Source organism: Schistocerca cancellata, chromosome 4 (assembly GCF_023864275.1).
Source record: "Schistocerca cancellata isolate TAMUIC-IGC-003103 chromosome 4, iqSchCanc2.1, whole genome shotgun sequence".
NCBI classification, from domain to species: Eukaryota; Metazoa; Arthropoda; class Insecta; order Orthoptera; family Acrididae; genus Schistocerca; species Schistocerca cancellata.
Window position 1 is genome coordinate 208,789,524 of NC_064629.1, and position 16,226 is coordinate 208,805,749.

The following is a 16,226-nucleotide window of genomic DNA, read 5'->3' on the forward strand; positions in this document are numbered from 1 at the left end:
CACAGCCATGGCGAGGCAAGTCCAAACTTGGCACTGCAGAGGAGCAGAGAGCACATGGGCGGCCAGCCTCTGCTCTCTGGGTGACATCATCTGACGGTCTGCAAGCTGCTGCTCTGGCACCCGGCCACTCTGTCCTTGCGATGGAGCAGCCGGGTGCACAGAGCAGCAGAATCCAGTGCAGGTATTTGTGATGACAATGCCCAACTTACCTTCGTACCTCTGCAGGCCCCAGCACGATTCACCCCTGTTTCCCACCCAAATCATGTCATTCATCCTGGCACATTATGACCCCTGAGGTCAGGGGGTCATAACAACATGGTAGAATGCATTTCTCCAAACACAGCCAAAAATACTATAAAAACAGGATTCTATCTTAAGGCATCTATTTCATTATGTCAAAAATGTGTAGCCTGAGTCAGAAATTATGGAATCTGAATTATGCCGTTTTGTGCTCATAAACATGCACTGTCAATTGTACTAGTGATCACAACACTCAAAAATCAGTAGTGTCACTGTCCTTCCCATACTCTGCCAAAATATTTCAACCTCCAACATAAAGATCACTGGAGTATGAAGCATACAAAAATCACACCTGCCAACACACATACTGCAGAGGTATGTCACGCACTGTTTTTGTCATGGATTTCTCCCGCCTTGTGCCAGGTGTTGCAGCAGTTGTCCCCATTGCAGGAATCTTCCTCGTTGGCATTTGACACCTTATGTTCATTGTTGTCTTCTTCTTATCACCACCACACATACATCATGTTCACTAGGGTTTGATTTTACCAATGGTTGCTATTATCATGCCTGGGCTGTGACCTTTCACAGCCTTAGTCGCAAGTGCCATTTTGTCACGGACAAATCAAAACAGTCATATGTGGATGTCATGGTTTTTGATGTTATCCTCTCAACCCCAGATTACGGATGTCCAGCAACAGGCCCTCCAGTTACAGAAACCCTCCCTCGAAGAGGTTTTGCCAATTGCCCAGTTGTATGTCGTCTCACAAACTGCTGGTCAGCAAGTAGAATCCTGATGTAATGTCGTGGTTGTACAGAATGACCCTAGTGCATCTGATGAGGATGAAGTTGTGATGGTGCAAGCCAGCTAACGCAGCAGCTCTTGAATGATTTATATACAGTATTCCAGCCACCGCACCCTGTTGCTGTCATATTACTTCGAATGTGACAGATCACTATGTCCTCAGTATTAGACTGTGTCATAAGTGTCGGAAAAAAGCAATGTTGTCGTAATCTGCTACTCAGAACCACAGAATGCAGTACCCGAGACCATGGATATGGATATTCAGGAAGTGTCTCCATCATAGCCAGTTTCTGATCATGATTGCTACAAGTTTTTTTTATTTATTTATTTATTTATTTATTTATTATTGAGGTTTCAGTCTCTTGTGACAGTTGTGCCTGCATATAGACATCAGCACAGCAGTCTACCTGCTTTCTGCCAAAACACATTCAGACCTTACCTCTCCACAGCTATCGCCATTAAAGAGATGCCTCATCGCTGAGGTGTCTCTTTATTGGCGATATGGTAAACAGTAAATCTCATTGCTTGGCCAATTCGTGCTGCCTGTAACCTATAAATTAGTGACTCAATCTATTACCTTTATTCTTGTCCATGACACTAGTTCAGCCAACCTTTTCAGGTTGCTGAGGTTCCATATCAATCTTTGAAATCTCTGTGTTCAGAATTTAAGGATATATTTACGGAAGGCCTACGGTATGCCACAGACTTCGAAGCACACATAACGTTGAAACAGTCGACTCCTCCAACATTTGTTCATGCTAGGCAGATTCCTCTAGCCCTCCGATCCCAAGCGAAGGTGGAGGTGGACCAGCTCACCTCTCTCAAGGTAGTGGTTCACATTTCCACTATTGAATGAGCCATACCCCTTGTCATCACTAAGAAGCCCTCTAGTAAATTGTCCCTTTGCAGCGATTTTAAGGCCACCATGAATTCACAGACTGGTTATCATGTACCCATTGCCACATCCTGACGAACTGATCTCTGTGAAGCATATCACCTGTTACCCGACATTCAGCCTTTATCAATATCAGCAGTTGATGTCTGGGGTGGCAAGTGTCCCCACATTTTTGGAACATATCACATCCACTATTCCATACTGCTTCAACTACCTATATGACATCTTTGTTCCAAAACCTCCAGGCCCTCTTTCAAAAATCTGGGCCTTGGGCCTGCATTACAGTCTTGCAGAGGTCCAAATTTTTCCATCCCTCTCTTGACTATCTGAGCCACATCATCTCAGGGCATGGTGTCTGACACACGGAGAGTCTTGTGAGGGCCATTATGGATATCCTGTCCCCCTTGTCATTGCATGAATTGCAGGTTTTTTTAAAGATAAAATTTCATATTACCACCAATTCAAACCACAGGGAGTCCACCATTGTGCACCCACTGCATCTGATTCTCTGCAAAGGTACTCAATTTGTGGTCTCCGGTGTGGGACCGGGTCTTCACCATGCTGAAGAAACATCTCCAATTGGCACGTCTAGCTACTTTCGATTCCAACAACCTACTGGTTTTGGCTACGGATGCCTCACAGCACAGCATGAGTGTGGTCCTTGCACATTGGAAAGCAGACCACTCGGAGCAGCCACTGGCGTTTGCATTCAAAACTCTCAGTTCAGCACAGGTCCAGTACTCTCAGGTCGAGGAGGAGGCTCTGGCCATTGTATATGCAGTCACCAAATTTCACATTATCTAATATGGCACAAAATTCCAACTAATTACATACCACAAGCCCTTAATTTTGTTATGTAGTACATCCGCCTGTGTCCCCGATAAGGCGGCCCAAAGGTTGCAACGGCGGGCCTCATTCCTCCTCAAATACAGCTATGAGATTACTTTTGCCCCACGGGGCACCACTCCATCACCAATGCTTTGTACCAGCTGCCCATTGGCACAGTCCTCAAGCTCGATCAGGTGGAGCTCATGGTTTCATTTGGATGTCTCCTCTCGCAAAGTGGTAGATAGTTTCCCGATCACTAGTGCCTTAGTTGCCAAGGCACATAGTCCACCTCATAAAACAGGGCTGGTCTTATCCGCCAGGCCACTCATCTGATCTGCTTTGCCACTACTTTGTCTTGCACCATCATCTGTTGGTCTTAGATGGGACAGACAATGCAGCTCCCTGGGTGGTCATTCCTAGGATTTTGCAGTGGCATGTTTCACGTCTGTTACACAAAGGACACTGGGATGCTTCCTGGACCAAAGTCTTGGGTCACAGACATCTTTACTGGCCCAGCATTGCTTGGGAGCTGGAACACTTGGTTGCTGTGTGTCCCCAGAATGCAAGTCAACAAGTGGCTCCTGCGTCATCGTTCTCTCCATTGCCTCCAGCAACCCAGCCCTGGGAACACATCATTGTTGATTTTGTGAGTCTGTTTCTAAATTTGTTCTGGCTGATTGTCATTCACACATTTTCCAGAGGTGGCCCAGTGCCCCTCAGCCACCACTGAGGTCACTATTCAAGCTCTCTCCAAATTTTTTTCCTGTGGAAGGTCTTCCAGTTACCCTCATTTCTGACAACAGACCCTAGTTACTGTCTCATGTGTTTCACGACTTCTGTGTGCGGTCAGGAATTCACCATGTTTGCTCACATCCTTTCCCCCACAATCTAAACGGGAGGCCGAGTGAACAGTTCACACCTTTAAGACACAATGAAGAAATATCTGCAAGACTTCTACACTGAAGAGGCATTAAATTTTTTTTCTGGTGTCCTACTGGACATCTCCTATTACTTCCTGCAAACCCAGTGGAGCTTCTCCATGGGTGCCAGCCAAGGATGTTGCTCCATCTCCTCCATACTGGATCTCACCAACCATTGTGTTCCAGGTTTTACGCCAGGGACAGCAGTCTGAGAGAATGGTTTTGATCAGCACCCCCACTGGATACCAACAGTCAGCATGCACCAGAACAGACACCACATCTGCATCATAGGGACAGTGGACCAGGATGTCAGGTGCCTTCAAAATCAGCTCTGCATCTGGGTTAGTACCCAACCCCCTGTCTGTCCCAACTACAGTACCACCCTGGTCAATGGGCATCTCCTAGCCTCAAGGGTTCTAGTTTCTTCTTCCACCTACGGCAGTGCCTCTGCCCGACGAACCTACATCTTCACAACCTCCACCAGCAGCTTCAGTGGCGTTCCAACCAGAGTGCATAGCCCTTGTCAGTCTGATGTCACAGGAGCAGTCTCAGCCTGCGGCACTGTCGCCTCCACCTTCCACACTGCCGTCGGACACCGCCACGGATCCCAACTTGGACTGCCCATTGCTGGTTGTGTCATCTCATGCTCCAAAAGTGAGAGAGGGCACCAGTACTCTGCTCACGTCAACCATCCACATCTCACCCGGGGATCAGCAATGCTCAGCCCCCAGGGGGGTAGGGGTGTAGTGATCCACATAGACCCTCACCTAAGATGAGGACACACAGTCATAAGACATGCCACAGAAGTCATCAGGTACAGCTAGAAGTTTGACAACTATCAGAAGCCGCCACTTGCGGATGTGCGTGCAGTCTCTCATCTGCACACTCTACTGGCTGTCTGACATCTTTTATAGACAAGCCCAGCCACCTCTAGCTCAGTTACATGTTTTCCTCTGTAAGTGTGTTATTGAATTGTTATTGTGAGCCACTCTGTGGTTGGTGTACCCACTACAATAAGTTGTTTTCTGAATTAATAAAGTTTGTTGTGTCAGTCATCCAGTGGAGTTCTCTGGTGGTACTACTTCAGCAAAAATTCCACCTGCACCTCACACAGCTCTTTGACAATAGCTGACCCCAGATGAACCACAGCAGCACTTCCATATTAATTTTGCTGCTCCTTTTGAAAAGTTGATGTATTTGGTTAAATAGCAGTAATACCCCAATAATATGGCAACCAACACTAAGGTTGACACTACCATGAAGATGTTTTCAAAGATAATTGCAATTAAGGTTTGCCTAATAAGATTGTCTAACAATCGCTCTTAATTCATATTTCATCAGTTCCAGCAATTTTACCAACAAACTGTATCAGTGCTTCAGATACTGACCAGCAAACAGACATCCAAACAGCAACAAGCAAAAGGTGAGGGAGGGAGGAACTGTAATGAAAATGTTAACAACATGGCATCAGCAAGAGCAAGTGTACAGGTTTAACACAGAAAGACAGAGACTTTATTTCAGTAAATGGATGAATCCAACTAAAACAAAGTTGTGGGAGCTGTTGCAACAAAGAGGAAGAGAAGACATGAGAAAAGGGGTGGAAATGAGCATGGTACAGAGACTAGTGGAGACTGAGGTCAAGGGAATTTGAGAACTGAAGTTTGTTTTGTATGGGCAATTCCAATTTAAGCACATCAGAGAAGCAGGTGCTCTGATGGTGGGGAAGGATGGGATAGATACACAATTGTATAGTTTGTGAAACAACCATTAAAATTAAGTATTTTGTACTCAGTGGCACATTCTACCAATGGATGATCAACTGCTCTCAGTCCCAGTTTGGTGGTGTTCATCCGTTTCGATGTACAGTTGGTTGGTGGACATGCCCACATAGGAGGCTGTACAGAAGCTATGTTTTAGTTGGAATATGGCATGGCTACTTCCACAAGCAGCCATGTCTCAAAAAGAATAAGATATGTCTGTAACAGAATGAAATATCATGATGTAGGTAGGTGCATGGGAAAGGACTTTACTTTCCAGATACAAATGTGGCATGCCATAAGGATTGATATTTCTTTGATTGTATGGGCAGTGGAACACAATTCTGGAAGATAAGGGAATGATTTTAGGAAGGATATTACTCAGTTGAGGGTACAATTAAACAAAATGGAATCCCCTACTGAAGGTATAGTTTAAAAGTTCCAGTCCATAGTAGTAATGGGTAGTGCAGAGTGTGATCATTCACAGGTGGTTAATAGGGATGGCTGATGTATTATGAGAATGTGTGTATTCTGTGGGAGATTTGTTTGCTGTATTGGTTTAGGGAGGTAGAGGTGGGTTGATTTCTGGGGAAGAGACCAAACTGCGAGGTCATCAGTCTCATCAGATTAGGGAAGGATGGGTAAGGAAGTCGGCCATGCCCTTTCACAGGAACCATCCCGGCATTTGCCTGGAGCAATTTAGGGAAATCACGGAAAACCTAAATCAGGATGGCCAGACGCGGTATTGAACTGTCGTCCTTCCGAATGTGAGTCCAGTGTGCTAACCACTTTAGGGAGGTAGAACCTGTCTATAATGGTCAAGTGAACTTCAGTATACTGGGATAGGGATTTCTCTAAAACTGCAGATACGTCATCTGTCAGTAGCTTAACTACATGGGAACGATATTTTGGTGTAGAAATGACCGTAAAAGCTAAACCACATCCTTAACTAGGTCTTTGGCTACGTTTCATGATGCTGTGAAATGTAGGATATCACACTCAAAATACTTTCCATCTCCCCCAAAATGGCATTCCACCACCCATCCAATCTACAAAATATCCTGGTCCACCCTTATGCCACAGCACCTCATAACTTCTTGCCACATTGGTCATACACACTGATCAGCCAGGACATTATTATCATCTACCTAATAGCTGGTACGTCCACTTATGGCACGGATAAGAGCGGCAATGCATTGTGGCATAGAAGCAATGAGGCCTTGGTAGGTCGCTGGAAGGAGTTCGCACTAAATCTGCACACCCAAGTCAATTAATTCCCATAAATTCCAGGAGGGGGGAGGGGGGAGGGGGGGAGGAGGGAATGAGCTCTGACACCACATTCAGGTCACATCCCAGATATGTTTCATCAGGTTCTGATTTGGTGAGTTGGGGGGGGGGAGGGGGGGGGGGTTCAGCACATCAATTGGAACTCATCACTGCACCACTGTGTTTCTCGAACCACTCCATCACTCTCCTGGTCTTGTGACATGGATCATTCTCTTGCTGAAAAATATCACTGCATCAGGAAACATGATTGTCATGATGGGAAGTACATGGTCTGCAACCAGTATACGATACTCCTTGGCATTGGCCTTGGGATGCTGACAGGAATGTTCCCCAGAGCATAATGGACCTGCCACCAGATTGTCTCTGTCCCTCAGTATACATGTCGAGGAGCTGTTCCCCTGGAAGAAGATGGATTCATGCCCTCCCATTGGCATGATAAAGTACCGAGATCCATCAGACGATGCCACACTCTGCCACTACCCCAATGGCCAGAGCCAAAGGTTCACATGGCCATTTCAGTTGTAGTTGGCGATGTCGTAGCACATGCATGGTTCATCAGCTGCGGAGGGCCCATCTTTAGGAGTGTTCGGTGCACTGTGTGTTCACATAAACTTATACTCTGCCCAGCATTACAGTATGGACACCACCTGTCCTGTTTTACCAGTTTTCCCAGCCTACAATGTCAGACATCTGTAATGAGGGGTGGCCAACCAACCCTGTGACATCCAGACTTGGTTTCATCACTTCAACACCCCACAAGGCATGCAGTTTTTAAAATGCTCATGTCAAGCCTACGGGCCACCAAAATCTGTCCTCAGTCAAACTCAAATAGATTGCGCACCTTCCCCATTCTACATACACCATGCATTTGTCTGATTAGCAATCATTCCTCATCAAGTCAGACTGCTATTGCCTGGATGGGTTTATATCAATAGTAGGTCAGTGCTCATAATGTTCTGGCTGATCAGTGTACATGCTTGGTTGGTTGGTTTGGGGAGTAAAGGGACCAAACTACAGGGTCATCAGCCCCCCTTGTACATGCAAAACACCCACGTTTCAGACATATCGTATCCCTGCAGAGGAAGGGCCTCCTGTAAAAGCTGCCATGTCAACCATCACCAGCTCCTGTGAACTGCAATTGTCCGTGTAACACATCTTTCAATTTCAAAATTCCCCTGGCCTCCATCTCCACTAGTATCTTCCTCACACACTATAGTCCTATTGCCACAAACTTAATTCTACATGACCAAAATGAAAAATGCCTATTTCTGAGCTCAAACATAACCCTAATGTTGATGCTAGTCATAAAATATCAAACAAAAATCACCATTATTAGGACACAGCTGCCAACTGTGATAAACTAACGTTTATCCAATAATTTTTATTTCCTGGCACAATCACTTTTTTACATTAGTGGTTTCAACAGTTTCAAATGCATGTTCAGATGTCTATTACCTATATAGTGATAGTACAAAAATAACCGTGCCAGGAAACACAAACTGATTCAACCAGTATTACCAATCACAAATACCTTCACATGACTATATAATCATATTTCTGAAGTTTCTTTTCCTGTTACTGGACAAGTACTTTCACTTAGCTTTGTGAAAGAAGTCTGGATGAGGATTTTTTTAAAATAAAAATGTCATGTTATTTTTAACTTTTATTTTTTAACTTGTTGTACATCAGAATCAAGACTTAGTGATTCACATATACACAAAAAGGCTATTTCAAATAAAAGCTCACGTCATATTCCAGACAATCAATAAAGACACTATAAAAGAAAAGCTACTATCTATCAGTCCGTCCTTTCTTAAAAATCCATCATGCAGTCACAATTTCAGGAGTAGTACTCCTATTACTCAAGTTATTGCTACCACCTGCAAGTACAGAATCTGATATGTCTTCTGCAACAGTCTTCAACACTCCTGCAGCACGACTTCCCCTTCCAGCAGATGGACCTAAACCAAAATCATGAATGAACTTAAATGTAAAAATTGCTCTTTGTAGAAACATTTACATTAAAATTTACTTAACAGTCAACGTAAATAAGAACATTTACTCCCACATATATATAATAGAGGGAAATATTCCACGTGGGAAAAATATATCTAAAAACAAAGAAGATGTGACTTACCAAACGAAGAGAAGGAGAAGTAGTGATAAAATATGAAATTGGGGAAAGGAATGAAAAATGAAGCTGCAAGGTAAAATTTTGGACAATGTCTGCTTGTGTCTTTAAATTTTGTACAATTTAGAGACTGTTGACGGAGTTCAAGATTATCTTCATCTTCTGAACCTGATCATTTTTTTTAATATCTCCTGCCACCTGTACATATCTATCACTTGCAGTATCATTTCATCTATAGCTAAAAACACTCTCCTTCCACCAAAAGCACGGAGTCACACTCATACAGAGCTAAATCATCACAGCAGTATGAACATTCAAGAGCTTTTAATGGTTTCTTAACAATCAATAAAAATTTACGAGGTTCTGTTGTGTTGTTATCAAATTTCCAACTTTGACATATCCTTTCATATACCTCTGACTTGCGAATCTCATTATTTTGAGACAACAATTTGACTGTGACAGGGGACTGGAAGAGAAGGAGAAGTAGTGATAAAATATGAAATTGGGGAAAGGAATGAAAAATGAAGCTGCAAGGTAAAATTTTGGACAAAGCACATTTTAATCATTGCTAACCCTTGGTTTTATTAACCATGAAAGGAAGCTGTAGGTGTGGAAGGGAGCTGGACACACAACAGATGGTTTCAGATAATTATAAAATGCAATCTTGTCAGCAGTTCACATGTTGAGAGACATGACATAGTAAAATTATATACCTCATAATTTAGCAGCAACCTTCCACAAGTATGGTTTAAAAAAGTTTCTTTAGATCAAACCATTACCAGTTTCGGATTCCTACAGATCCAGCCTCAGATGCCTTCTTACAGCTTTCCTTTCTTTCCTAATGAAACCTTGTTGTGTGTTCATTACTTAGTGCACAACATCAGCAACAAAAACAAAATGTGGTCCCAGCAGGAAAGAAAGGAAAGCTGTAAGAAGCTGTCTGAAGATAGCTTTGTAAGAATCCAAAACATGTAATGGTTTGAGTTAAATAACCTTTATTAAGCCATACTTGTGGCTGGTTGCTGCTTAAATTATAAACCTTGTAAGATTATATAATGGCAAGACACAGAGTTTGAAGAAAAAAATAGGAACATTTCCAGAAGCAAATATGGACCATGGTCAAAATTTATTGGTTATGAACTATAGAATAAAAGTTAAGAAGTTGCACAAAGTCAGTAAGTTAAGGAGATGGGAAATGACTAAATTCAAAGATCATTGGTAGTCAAGAATTTCAAAGGCAGCATTAGACAACAATTGAAAAACAGGGTAAAGGAAAAGAACAGAAGAAGACTGGGTCACTTTGAGAGATGAAATAGTGAAGGCAGACAAGGCTCAAATAGCCAAAAGACAAGGTCTAGTAGAAATCCTTTGATAACACAAGAGGCACTGAATTTAATTGATGAAGGGAGGAAACACAAAAATTCGGTAAATAAAGCAGGCAAAAAGAGGACAGAGACAACTAAAACATGAAACTGGCAGAAAGTGCACAATGGCAAAGTAGGCATGGCTACAGAAGAAATGCAAATCTGTTGAAACATGCTTAACAATGAGAAAGATAGATGATGCCTACTGGGAAATTAAAGAAATCTTCCAAGAGAAGCAGCTGTATCTCAGGAGATCAGTTGGCAAGCCAGTACAAAGCAGGGAATGGAAAGCTGGTACTATGTGTCTGTCATGCAACAGCAAGGCCACTATGCTGCAATGTCTGTCATCAATGACTTCTCCGGCAGCCGGTACGAGGAGCCAGCAGGCCATCGCAAGAGCCTGGCCACTGGCATCAAGGAGGAGATAAAAACTGGCTCGCAAGTCAACACACTTTGAATCGTGCTACGCTGAAGTCTCTACCGTGCTTATACCTTACTTCCATGACCTGGCTCTCTACTGTATTTTTACTGGACTATATTTTGGATTGCTGTGCTATGGATTAGTGATGGATTTGCTTGACACTGGGCGACCCGGATTATGATAATCAAAATAAAATGGGAGAAATCAGAGCTCACATGGAAAGATTTAAGTGTTTGTTTCTCCCGCGTGCTGTTCGAGAGTGGAACAGTAGGGAAGTAGTTTAAAGGTGGTTTGATGAACCCTCTGCCAGGCACTTAATTGTGAACTGCAGAGCAGTCATGTAGATGTATTCCAGCGCACGAAGCCAGGGTAGCATTCACCACAACCATTCACACCATTTCAGCCAAAAGACAAAGGCTGTGACTCAAACTACAGATGCCTGGCGCTCCAATTTCGGGTGAGTAACATAACCAACATTGCTTAACAGAGTGCTTTTCTGTTATCTACTATACCCCAAATAATGACAATATTATGAAAAGGATGCTTGCTACTCAACATATAGTGGAGATGCTGAGTCACAAATAGGCACAACAAAAAAGCTGCCATCAAGTAAGTTTTTGGCCAAAAAGGCCTTCATTATAAATAAATAAACACACACACACACACACACACACACACACACACACACACACACACAAAAATTGTGTGGGAGGCAGTCATGAAAGTCGCACTGATTAAGTTACTCTAGAATACTGTCTCTCCAAGTAGTGTCGTATGCCTTACTGATCTCAAATAGAATACTGAGACAGCAATCTCTACAAAGGAAAGCTTGCTGAACAGCTGCCTCTAGCAGGTCAGTTTGTCGACAGTGGACTGAAATCTCCATAATGCACATTGAGTCCAGCTAAGAAGTTGCTTGGTCTCTAACAACCAGACCAGATGACAATCATTTGCTCAAGGGTCTTCTGAGATAGCTTGTTAAGGTAATACTCTGGTAACTATTGGGAGACATGCAATCCCTTCCTAGTATAAGGAGAGGGATCAAAACTGCCTCTCTCCAAGACTGGCAAAGTGACTTGTCTGCTACATCAAATTAAAACATTCAAGGGGGATTTCCTTTGACACTGCACACAAATATTGAAACTTTCAGTAACAGATCTGGTTGTGACTGGATGCAGTATCACAAGTCTCAGACAGTGCCAGTTACAGTTCCCACAGGGAGAAAGAGGAGTTGTAATATTTAGAACCGTTGGATCTGAAATCCACCTTGCACATTTTTACAGTTGCACTGTAGCTGTGACACCCAGGATCCTGGTTGGCACTGACAGTAGTCTTTGCAAAATGCTCTGCCATCATCTGAGCAATGTCTCCAGGTGTTGTTTGGAGATACCCTTATTTCAGCACTGACAATACTGGTAAACGACTGTGTATACCAGAAATCCTCAGGATGGCTCCCTATGCTCCCGTAGAACAAGTGGATCAGTTGATGGAGCACTTCCCATGGGCTTTTCTTGCTCTCCTTAATTACACATCAAGGCTTGGCTGCCCTGACTCTAAAGGCTGAGCTGTCAGCTGTTGGGCAGCATTTAAACTGTCAAAGAGCTGCACGCCTATCCCAGATTGATGAACAGCACTCATCAGTGCACCAAGGTACAGACTGCTTTCTAATATGACTGAAGACTTTGGGATCAATATGTTCAAAATGGCTCTGAGCACTATGGGACTCAACTTCTGAGGTCATCAGTCCCCTAGAACTTAGAACTACTTAAACCTAACTAACCTAAGGACATCACACACATCCACGCCCGAGGCAGGATTCGAACCTGCGACCGTAACGGTCCCGCGGTTCCAGACTGTAGCGCCTAGAACTGCATGGCCACTCCAGCCGGCGATCAATAAGTCAGCGGCATGATGGATCACTTGTGTGATGTGGTCCACCCATTCCTAGACCTTGTCATGGTGTTCAAACACAGCCAGCTGGCTGAACAGCATCTAGTTAGTCCTGCTGACCATCCATTTCAGTGGCATCTGTTCAAGCAATCCTCCATCCAGTAGGTGGATCCACAGGGGGAAGTGGTCACTGGAATTAAGGTCATCAGTTTCTCTCCTCTGGGCTGAGTCTGAAAGGGCAGGAGAGCAGAAGAAGAGGTCGATGGTTGAGGACAAGTCAGTAGCATCTGTGATGTGAGTGGAACGAACTGCCTGTATTCAGGATGCACCGCTCCTGAGACATCGTGAGGTTCTCTGAGACTCAACCCGTGGGCAAGTATACCTCAAGCCCCATAATACATTATGGGTATTGAAGTCTCCCAGTAAGAGAAATGGTCAGAGGAAATGGTCTATAAGAGTCTATCACATAATGTGGAGGTTTGTTTCCCATCTCAATTGGGGCTGATTCTTTCTTTAGCCTTTGGTGTTTTTGTCTGGGGAGATTTTGCAGCCACAGTTGTAGAGGTTGTAGTGGCAGTGCTGAATGGTGGATCAGTCTGAACCTGAGGAGTGGCAAGGAGTTCCACAACTTTGGCAACCATGGCCTTGTCTGATGTTCTGGGAGGAGGTACAGGCTTTGGAGTGGCTGCAGCAGCACCAGTGCAATGACAAATGCAGGCACTAGTGCTAACACTAGCAACGTCCATTTGTGTAGCAGCATCGGTCTTCTGAACTGGCTGTTTAAGGACAGACATAAAGGAGATAATGAACACTAGGGGCTGCATGGCCTCATAGATATCTTTGGCCTCACTATATGAGATACAATAAGTAGTTTTGATCTCCTGTATCTTCCTTTCTTCAAGACATTAAAGTCCCTACTCCAGACAGGGTGACCCCCAGAGCAGTTTACACACTTTAGAGGAAATGACCAACCAACCCCTCAGCCACCACATTTGCCACAGGTGGTTTTTTCCCCTTACATCCCATGGTGGTGTGCCCAAAGTGCTGGCAAGTAAAATAGCGCATGGGGTTGGGAAATAAGGTCACACACTGAGGTGAAGGAAACCTGCCTCAACTTGCTGTGGAAATTTCGTGCTGCTGAAAGTCAGTACAAATGAGTCTGATTTCACAAGATCGCCATCCACCCTTTTTGTTATGTTTTGCACATCAACAATTCCTTCCTGGGACCTCTCAGCTTTCAGTTCTTATTGGGGAATGTCAACCAGATCTCTGCGAGTGACAACACCTTTGCTGTAGTTGAAGGTGTTTTGCAGTTTGCTTTCAATTGCATGTACCCCTCGAGGCACTGAGGTTTCTGGATGTACTTCACTTGTTGGGAATTACTTGTTTCTACCAACAGAGTCCCATTTCAAGACACTTCAAAGATCTGAAAGTACTAACAATGTCCTATAAACCTTTTTGTATGTAAAAAAGTGAGACTTTCTCAAAGCTACCCTCTTTCCATTTAACTATAAGGAACACTTTCTGGCCACCAGCACGTGTTCTGTTAATAGAGATTGAAAGACATTCCGTAAACACCAAGTCTGGAGGACTGGCAACAAGACCCCTCTTGTTTGATTGTCCACCCTTTCCACTGAGAGGAGGAAGAGAAAATTTTGAAGGATCCGTCCCAGACCCATGAGCAGCTAGAGAAACAAAAGTCCACCTAGACAAAGCCCCACATGCCTAGGTAAACTCTATACAACTAACGTGCAGCATGTTACCCAGAGGTCACCTGTTAACGGCTGTCCCACTTCAACAACAATGTGTCTCATCAGTGCACAGCACACGAGATACAGGGTTTTTGTATAGAGGTTTTTACCATCCTCGGAATCCAGGCACTTTAGCCAAGATGCCCATTCCCTGTGATATACAATGTTTCACTGCCACTCTACATAGTGGTCGTTGAAGCATGCCCAGAGCTAACGATGACAAGGACTGGCGGTACTTACCAGTCCCCAGCTCATGAACCCCAGGGTCACCAAGCTCGTAGCCAGGAAATGAATGATAAGCCCCTAAGAGCTTTGTCTTTGTCATTCAACTCAGGCTTCAAACCCTAACATCCATTTATGGACAAAACTAAAAAAATGAAACAGCGGTGGCTCGTATTTGACTTGCAACCTTCATGTAACCATTCTACCATCCATCCTTGCTATAACAACAGCAGGAAGCAGTACCCAGGGTGCCCAGTTATGTTCACTCTGTGGCCATCTAGGGAAATGCACTGTGCACAGTGCTGTAAACAAGTAAACGTGACGGAACTTTACAAAAGCGAAATTGCATTGCACAGATGACACTGCACCAGCATGAACATGTTTTAGCCTCAGCTGAAACCTTTCACAGAGCAACTGCGAAAGTTCTCTCTATCATTAACATTTAACAACCAATTAATAAAATTTCTTGTTTAAACCAATTCACCAATTCCTATTGCAAATGAGGAAACCTATGCTTCATTTGGTTCTCTGTCTCTTCAGCTGACATAACAAGGTTATAGTCCTACAGCAAGCACCGATCACTTCTGAGCACTAAATGCACAGTAACAGTACAAAAAGTCAGTTGTCTCATTACTTTCTTAGCTGTGCCATCAAGTCATCAAGTACAAGACATTTTTGAGATGGATGGTTTTTCATATTTTCTTTGTAAAATAGTAGGTGACAGCAACATTGTAACAGCAGTCGTACCACTCAATCTCCATTCACTGTGCACTGAAATTTCAGAACTATTTGCACCACACTTAGGGTGTGCAAATAATTATGTAGCTCACATTCAGCTAAAGTCTTCTGCAGGATGTCTCTACTTTAGAGCTACACCAGTATCCGTAGCATTGCAAGATTATCTCAAGTTGAAATTAGTTTGTCTGGTGCAACAAGACAACCTCACAGCTGTCACATCCAGTTAATGGGCAAAACTGTTGGTAATGATATGAAAACTAAATGGCTCCATTGGTGACTTTAAATAAACTATGTAAGCACAATCAGAAAGTAATGTCTATGCCATTCCACAGACAAGAGAACTGATGTCAAGACTATCAGATGGGCAGTACTTTCAAAAACCGACCTTTCTGACGCTAATTTGCATCTGCTACTAGATGAACAGTCCAACCAATTCATAGCCATCAACACTACATTGGAATTGTACAGATACAACAGACTGCCTTGCGGAGTTGCTAGGGTGCTAACAATTTTCAAACGATTTTTTTGAAGCAACTATTTCAAAACATTTAGAACAAAATATATTACTGCACTATACATTAGCAAGTAGCACTACAGGGGAACAACATCTTGTGAACTTATGTCTACTGTTCCAGAGACTCCAGCAAAATGGACTGAAGCATAACCAACAAAAGAGTGAATTCTTTCAAGATCAAGTGGAGTACTTCTGCCGCATATTGAGTTGTAAAGGACTTCAACTAACTCGGCAGCATGTGGAAGCCATAGAAAAATCCAGGTGCCTATGAACTTAAAAGTCCTTCAGTCATCTCTTTGTATAAATTATCATGCAAAATGTATACCAAATACCACCTAGACTGCCAGAGCTCTTAATAATCTATGTAAGAAAGATATAAAATAGGAATGCTCACAGCAGTCTCAGGAGACTCTTCACAAGTTAAAACGTTTATTATTCGCTCCTCATCTGGTAATCTATGATCCAT

General features: G+C 43.4%; 1 protein-coding gene across 1 annotated transcript in view; it reads right to left on the reverse strand.

Moving 5' to 3' along the window:
* Positions 1-8,382: 8,382 nt before the first annotated feature.
* LOC126185111 (probable low affinity copper uptake protein 2) overlaps positions 8,383-16,226 on the reverse strand; it is a 66,952-nt gene continuing 59,108 nt past the window's right edge. The window contains exon 5 of the mRNA XM_049927921.1: positions 8,383-8,690. Coding sequence (XP_049783878.1) covers positions 8,554-8,690 — 137 coding nt within the window. The 3' untranslated portion in view covers positions 8,383-8,553. The remainder of the gene's footprint in view (positions 8,691-16,226) is intronic.